Here is an 8,700-nt window from a genome sequence, read left to right as displayed (position 1 = left end):
AGACATTTCTTTTATGTCAGGTTGGGTCAGAAAGGCTCAACTTGGTGCAACTCTAGTATAGGCTTGGTCTTAGCAGAATTACATCTCTAAAATCCCTAAAAACCTGCTCCCTTTGAATCAAAACCATTACAGTACCCAGTTTGTGTTTGATCCAAGACAGAGCAAGCGCGAAAGCCAAACATCAATATTTCATTTTCTCAGCAATGCTTCCGATTAGCTGATCATGTAAGTGGGACAGCATTTGAAAAAAAATGAACGAGCCAATCAGGAGATGTAGAAAAAACTTGGTGTGCTCGATATTTCAGGCATGTCTTTTTCTAAAGATCAATGTGAGTGTTTTATGTGTGTGTAAATTCATAGGATCTGCATGGAGGTGTGTTTGATGGTGGCTTTGGTCAAAAGTGAGTGGAAAGAATATGAAAGTGTGGGTGAGGTCAGGTGAAGGAAAACCAGACGACAAAGCAAGGCAACATATTTCCTAGCACTAGAAAGATTTAGTCCAAGTTAATTTGACAGGGAAAGAGTCTCACAACATTCACATTAAACTACATAGCTCCCAAAATACCACCCCCAAGAGTGCTTTTCCATCAGGCAATTTGAGGATGAGAGAAAAACAGAGAGGTGGGTGCACACTCCTGAAATCTAGCTCATCCCCAAAGAGAAAAAAAAGGAAAGGACGAGAAAATAATTCATTTCTTTTCCTCCTATCTTTTACATGTCCCTTATTGCTCGGCTCACCTACCAGACAATACCCGTCCAATCAGAAAAATGTATTAACTCTTACGCATGCACACAGAGGGAGAGAGAGTGAGAGGGGGTGGGGGGGCACTGGATCTTATTATGCATATAGTACTCATCCATCATACAGGTGTTCCCTATTGCTTTTAATTAATGGCATCTATATGCGAGCGTCGGCATGCCACACACACTCTCACACCCACAAGTCGCTACACAAATCAGAATCCATTCACTCGTTCACTATGTGGCCTTATTATTCATTGATAACGAACAGCCTGAACACTGTGTGTCTGTATAACTGTTATGATGATCACTGAGCCTGTGTGTGAGGTTTTATTTTTGTGTGTGCATGTGCGCAAACACACATCACAGCGGTGGCTGACATATGTAGCCACGGCGCAAACGCCTATGATGAATGGCTTGTACACACATGAACACACACACAGGCGGGATGTGTGCCTTGTGATAGTGAGTGAGTAATACACTCCTTTGTGCAGATATTCATAAATGTAAATGTTGTTGTCCTAAGTGGGGCTGGGAGACAGATAGTTTTGTGTCGCTGTCAAGGGGTTGGTTGATTGGCCTTCCTAATCCTGTAGTCTGCGTTTCCCTCTCTCTCTCTCTCTCTCTCACACACACACACACACACACACACATAAACTAGGCCTTATGGTCTTGTGGTGGATAATGTGAGAACTCAGTGTGGGGATCAAGGCACTGGCCAAGCATTATTATCATTATTATGATGACCCTCCTCCATATGCTCTATCATAATTCAACACAAAATCCGTCTGTATTCTTCCTGACTTCCCCTCTCCTTAACCCAGTACCACAGCATTTCTCGCTCACTGTCTCTCCATTCTCATATTGTTGCATTATTTCTCTCCTGCCCTGCGTGACGTGTCTCTGCACTCCGACAAGCTGGATGAATATTAAACCAGTTCTACCTCGGCATCGATTACCACACACATGCATGTGCATCCATATAAGAAGAAAATTCTGCTTGCAATGGCTGGCTTTATTCCTGTGGCATGCGTCGAGGTGACAGTGTCATTGATGCACACACCCACATGTACGCAAACACACACACACACACACACAAAGCTACTGTCTGGAAATAAATATGCGTTTGTTTATTTGCAACCTAATTGCATTCCGCAATACACAACTGATAAATTAAGAGATATCACCAGGTCTCTATTATGCAAACCAGTTAACTGCTGCGTTATCAGATTACACAAACATACACATATATAAGTACGCACACACTCGTTAGCACACACAAGCACACTCACAGCAGTGGTTAATTGCCAGGTGGTGGAAGATAATGTGTGATTTAATGGACTGATGGACTTGTTTTTGTTCCGGTCACCCATCACTGAGCAGAGACATCTGTAACAGGGCAAACACACAGATGCACGGGTTCTCACAGACACACACAAATGCACACCATTATACACACGTCCATGCCCAGGGATATCAGTGACAAGTGACAGATAGGCAGTGGCAAGAGCCATTGTGCAAGACTCGAACGCAGGAAATGATCCATCTTCTAAAAGTTAAAAAAGTACAAAGCGGGGACGTGTGTGCATTTGTGTTTACTTGCATAATCATAGATATATGTGAAACTCATAAGCGAGCCAGCCAACCCGAGAAATGTAGGAAGTTGTGGCAATAAATGCTGGAAATGTGACCTGCGTCGTTTAAAATTTGCTAGGAAGTGTATGAAAGAGTGGATAAGACAGGTTATCTTGCAGTTTATCTGTTTTTTGTGTGTGGCACTGTCCATGGCCCCTTTGTCTTCTAATTCAATAAGTAGGCTGAATTGAAAAAGTTATCCCCACTCACTGCTCATACACTGTCATTGTGTATGCCTTCACTCACTGAGGAAGAGAGAGAGAGAGAGAGAGAGAGAGAGAGAGAGAGAGAGAGAGAGAGAGAGAGATGGGAAAATTAGGGATGAGGCAGGTCCACTGAGATGAAGTCTTCTTTAATTAACCACAGTCTTTTATAAAAGACACACACACTAAAACTCACACTGCAGGGGCTAAGAATATTTTGCCGCTGGGATACAAAGCGTATTGGCAGTGAGCATGTGTGGAGAGAGAGAGAGAGAGAGAGACTGCGGGGCTCTGCAGTCCTCTGGTCCTGGACAGTCAGGTTAAAGGTTAGGCTGCTCCAGACTGCTTTTATTCTCCCACTGTCTTTGTCTGATAAAATAACTACAGCTTGTTTTTCACTTTACAAAGAGTATGAGTATAGAACAGGAAACAGCTGAGAAATTACTTAAAACATTTTACCAAGGTCAAAGCTGCTCATGTCACGACAAGCTGATTGTACCGAAGTCCCCGGTTCATGCCTTCCCTTTTTTTCTTTAAGCCTTTAAGCGTTTTCTTCCCACATTTTATCTAAATCGACTTCTGTCTCTGATATGGAAACCTAAGGTGGAATTTCATTAGCATTTATTATCAAATCGTTCAAAAGTATCAAAAGTATAGAAATTGAAAACGGGCGCCCTCAACATTAAGAGAAAAATATCAGCTAAAATGCATTAGCAGCAAATGTGTAAGCAAAAGCGAAAAAGTAATTTTCTCACATCCGGAAAAACTAATATTGTTTACAGTATTATACCACAACAAATAATCATATGTTCTCCACTCCGTTTACTACGTGTAATTCTGTTGTGAGGCCTATATTCGCTTGCCTCTCATAGTTTTTTCCAAACTGTAAACTAAATCCTCATCCTGTAGTTATTATCGGCGGACAGAATCATCGATCCCCCTCCTGCAAAAACAACAATATATTTTCTGAGTTTTTATTTTGTTTATGTCTTTAATAAGTGCAGTCATGAAATGTGAGTCGCTGTATATCTGACTGCTCATCTTAGGGGCCTTGTAAATTCTGCTGAAGAGGTAAATACCACAAACTGAGATGATTTAAGGGCCGCCTGGTAGCCGAAATATAGCCTACACATGGACAAGATTCACTGCAAGATGGAGAGCAGAAATGAAGCTGTGTGTTAGTGTGTGACATGCGCTCTTGTGCACTTCCGAGACCTACAATTTAGGTTGATTGATGCATTATTTTGTGGAAAAAAAATCTAAATACATTGGATCACACATCTTGCTGAATTGCTCATTAAAGGGACTCTTGAAAATTGGGCAATATTTTGTGTAAAATCTGGCATTCAGTTTCAAATTCACAACATTTTTATCTGCATATTTTGGCCAGAAGAGAAGGAATGCGGATGTACAGATTGAGACATGTGGAAAAAGGCTAATACAACATAAACTTTAAACAAGATTTTACAGTAGAGAGAAAGAGAGATAAGCAGACTGACTCTACATTCTTAAGGCTCCAGCAGCAGATCCATGGACTCACAAGGACAGTAATAAAAAGACAGCTTTCAAAAAAAGATAAAGGAAGGGATAGAAGGTTGTATCCAGATAGGGGCAAGGAGCGAGGTGTTAAGAGGATAACAAAAAGGCCAACGAACTGAGTGTAAACAAGGTTAGAGGGGGATTGTAAGAGAGAGCAGGTTGGAGAGGGAGCGAGAAGGAGAGATTGAATAGTGACACTGCTACAACACAATGGGGTCAGGATGAAGAAGTGTTCCTAATTGAACCAGATAGAGGAAAGAGCAAGAGCCCTGGAAGACTGAGAGAGGAGAGACACATGACGATGGGAGAGAGGAGAAAGAATCACGTGAATCTCTCTTCTTTTCTTTCTACTCCTCGGCCATGCATGGCTGAGGGTAGAGGAGAGAGGTGAGGAAAGAAGAGGGGTCACTGAATAAATAGTAGCATCCACACAATGCGGCTGAAGTGAGGAACAGAAACGAAATATGTCTGACTAGTTGTGCAAGTGGAGGTGTTGAAAAGATGGTTTGGAGCCACCTTGACTTCACAGTAGGGGTCTGACAGAGCAGTTTGAGACTCGAAAATAGCTTCACCGTGCAGAGAAAACATGATAGGCCTGTTTAAATAGCTTGTGTGAAACTAAATCATTCCTTCTACCTTTGAAAAGAAAAGAAAGATACACACTAGGAAGGTGGCTGCTATAAACGTGAAATTATTAGAGGGACACAATAAAGCAAAGCAGCAGCAATAAACCACGGATGAACTAAAAGTGTGATGGTGTGAACCTGAGCACACGGAGTAATCTGGACATGTATCTTTTTCCTTTAACAGGTGGAGACTAGACACATCAAAAGAGATGGCCTATAACCACACACGCATTCACTCTAATAAGCACTGAGGAATGAGGGTCTTACTGTATGTTGGAGCTGTTCCAGTAAACGGAATGCCTGTTGGCTGACACCGGGACCATGTCCGCCCAGGTGAGACTCGTTAGCACCCAGAGAGACAGCACTACCAGAGCCATGCTCTCGGCTCCTCTCTCGGCCTCCGTCCCTTTGGTCTCTCCGGCCACTCTCTCGGTCCCTTCACCCCACCAAACAACGCGACTCAAACATCCCAGCAAAAGCCTAACAGACGGGAGAAGGGGAAAACAAAAGCTTCATATATGCATACAAACGGAAACGTTCAAAGACTAGGATACATAAGACTTGCTCTGGTCGATAACTGTTGTAAAAGTCTATTGTGGTGTGTGTGACTAAAGTCGCCCCCTTCCCCCATTAACCAGACTGCGAAACCCCCTCCCCAAAAAAATCCTGGAGGAAATCCTAAAAAACTGAGCTGCGCATGGTCCTCTCTTCTCACCGGGAACTGCTGCTTCTGAGCCGGTCAGAAGAGTGCGGGAGGCCGGTATCGGGTCCAAGTGGGAGGTTGGTCTTGCTCCCGGCATGAAACGGTCCTGTCCGCTGCGAAAGAGTTGCTGCTGGTGTGAAAAGGCTTACTGGGAGGAAAATGAAGAGTACAAAAAACGCTAGGAAGATAATATATAGGTTTTAGCAAGTCTTCTTAATCTTCTTTTTTAAACAGTGTATCTGCGTGCTGCTGCAGTTTTTTCCATCCAAGGATTCGAGAGATGAGGAGCACTCCGAGCCACTGAGCTCTATAATCGCTGCAAACAATTCAACCAGCCAATTTCATTAGGTCTTCAAGACTCTATCAGACAACCATCGTTTACGGTGAGCAGCCTGCCCACCCGTCTCTTTCCTTTTTCTCTCTCTTCTCCTTCTCCTCTCTCTGTTTGGTAGGCAGCACTCGTTCACTTTCTAACTCCACCCACTGCGAGCGAGCAAAGCGCATTCCTCCAATATTGTGTCCGAGTCGCAGCACATCAGGCATCACTGCGACTTTAAGTTTTGTGTCAACTATTCGACCTCCACTGCTATTGTAAAAGTAGAAAGCTTTGAATCTCCAATCTACCAGAGACGTCTGCAGCAACCCTATGCAGCCTATTTTTCAACGTTAACACCACCTCCTCCTCTTTCCCAGCCACAGCCACAGCCACACACAAACACACACACACACACACAGACACACTTTTGAATTTTTATAACAGTCTAAAAACTTCAATAAACTCACGCAGCCCTAATCGTCTCCCCTCCTTGTTTAGATCCACCAGACACTGTAATTCAGTCTAATACAGCACTATTATCATGTAGCCTAATCCTCTTAACTTCAACACATCAACACGCATAGGCGTACCCATGCGCACACACACGAATGTCCTTTCACGTGATCCACCATAAAGAAAATATACAAATTGAATAAAATAGGTTACTGTGTTAACAGTGATTTTATAGTTACTTTATTTAAGATTTGTCCCGGAAAAGCAAATTGCTGTATTATTTTGCAAATTGTCCCATAAATTAAATTTCACATCTAAAATCTGGCTATTAAAGCAATTATAAAATAATTTCGTTCTATTTATGCAAGAAGCGTGTGTGGGATGGAGAGAGAGCGATAGAGAGAGAGAGAGAGAGAGAGAGACTGGAGAACAGGCCAGACAGGTAAAGAGACAGGAGGAGGGAGAGAGAAAAAGAGAGAAACAGCAGATAGGAGAAAGATTGTTACAGTTTTCTTGCCGCCTGCTGGGAATGAGTTGGTTAAGGAGAAGTCAGAATGATTTATTGGGAGAAAAAAGGAGGGAAATAGGGAGAAGGAGAGCAAGAAAGAGAGTGAGATGAGATGCCATCGGGGAATCCCTCTGTCTTCTTGAGTCCTTCCACCTCTCTCATGAGCTGTCCATTTAATTCCCCCCTCCCGTCTCTCTCTCTCTCTCTCTCTCTCTCTCTCTCTCTCCTCCTTTTCCCCTTACCTTATTCTCCCATTTTCAATGCAAACTTTCTCCACTGGCTCTGCGATCCCTGATACATGGCTCTGCTATTTTTCCTCTGTCTTTTGTTAGCTTTTGTCTCTGGTGGTCTACCTGTCTTCTCCGCCTCTGCCTCTCTCCATCTCTCTCCGTTGCAGCAGGCATGCACGTTTTTAATGAGCACTCCTCCTTTGCCTCCTCTCCTCGCTCCTCTGTCTATCATTTCTCTTTAGTCTCTCTCTGTTTATCACTACACTGCATTGTATAGCATCACAGCAGCAAAGTCACACATATAAACATACGCATACTGTATTTTATGATTAAGCCTGGTGGTATCCATGTTGATAGTTTTGGGTCAGTCCCAATACAATGCCATAAATGGAAAGTCACTTTTGTTGGTCACAAATTAAAAGATGAATAAAACTGTTTATAATTTGGGGAATTTTATTTCCTTTTTTGCAGAGCATCAGATGAGAAGATGGATGCCATTCTCATGATGCCCATTACTTTTGAAGTGCAGTTAGCTTAGCACAAAGAATGGAAACGGGGGGTAAAAGCTAGCCTGGCACTATGCTGTCAAATTAATCCCTTTAAGAGAAGCATCACCTTTCAGAATCTTTCTGAAAATAAACGTGAAGATTCATTTCTGACCTTGACCAAGTTCCACTAACTGAAAAGACCATGGAATATGGTCAAAACTCCAGAACAAGCTAGAACATAAGAATACTTTAACACACCTTTTAAAAACAGTTTACAGCTTGTTCTGTGGAGTGTCCAGAGCAACAGGGATACTGTTTCTGTAAAGATGTTGACACTGAAAAAAACTTGTTGAATATCTGTGCAAATTAAACTTAAACTATTTGCATGGCTTGATACCCCTTACTAAGTGAGGAAATGTGTTTTTGCCCTTTAGGTGAACTGACTCTTAAAATTCAAGCCTATAGCGCATGGACAATTGACTGTATGGCAAAGACAGGTGGCTGGTTGTAAATATACTGTAGTGCTACATTTGAAAGGAAACTGTAAATCAAGTGCAAGACAACAAAGTTGGAAATTGAACACCAGTGGAAACTGAGATTTGCTATTTTTTTGAATAAGAAAAAATCCCACTTCTCACTTTTTAGTTCGGTTTCTTTGAAATAGACGCTGACATGTTGTGTTTCGGCAAACGCCACTGTCAATTCTAATCCTCCAGGTTGGATTTTTCAGGCGTGGGTTGCAGTGCTATTGGATTACTTTTGTATTGGGGTTATTATGAGAAACGACCTCGGGGCTGACTGCATGTTGTGACACCAAGGTTCTTATGACATTTCCAAACCAGAGCCGGCCAACAGCACATCTGTCAAGTGCTCCTTTCTGCAACCTCGAAATCTAATTGGAGCGTTCTCACAGCCCTGATGATTGGATAATCGGCCCATTTAGGACTCACATCCTTTTCTGGGGCCCCAGGAAGTAAACAATGCACTTATAAATACAGCAGGACCCTCGCATGTACACAAGCATCATGTAAATATCAGTCTATTTATATTTTTTTGTACACTTGAATGTGTGCTGCATTTCAATGGAATTCTTGAACTGGGAGTCTCTTTCTCACTCCGCCTCCCGCTCGCTCTGTGTCTTGGCCTGCTTCGCTGTTCACTGTTGTGTTAGTAAATTGTACTGACACTCCCCCCGCCTCCTCTCCCTCCCTCGCCACCTCTGCTGCTCTCCCTCCCTCCCTGTCCCTCTCTCACCCGA

The 8,700-nt window shown here is 42.8% G+C and overlaps 1 protein-coding gene across 1 annotated transcript in view; it reads right to left on the bottom strand.

Annotated features, from left to right (window-relative positions):
- The window catches only part of efna3b (ephrin-A3b), a 56,151-nt gene extending 50,072 nt beyond the window's left edge, over positions 1-6,079 (bottom strand). The window contains exons 1-2 of the mRNA XM_034875100.1: positions 5,460-6,079; positions 5,012-5,224 (exon numbers count right to left, since the gene is read on the bottom strand). Of these exons, the coding sequence (XP_034730991.1) occupies positions 5,012-5,121 (110 nt within the window). The 5' untranslated portion in view covers positions 5,122-5,224; positions 5,460-6,079. The remainder of the gene's footprint in view (positions 1-5,011; positions 5,225-5,459) is intronic.
- Between the last annotated feature and the right edge of the window lie 2,621 nt (positions 6,080-8,700).

The sequence above is a fragment of the Etheostoma cragini genome, chromosome 6 (genome assembly GCF_013103735.1).
Source record: "Etheostoma cragini isolate CJK2018 chromosome 6, CSU_Ecrag_1.0, whole genome shotgun sequence".
Taxonomy (NCBI): Eukaryota; Metazoa; Chordata; class Actinopteri; order Perciformes; family Percidae; genus Etheostoma; species Etheostoma cragini.
This window is presented reverse-complemented; position numbering and strand designations above follow the sequence as displayed.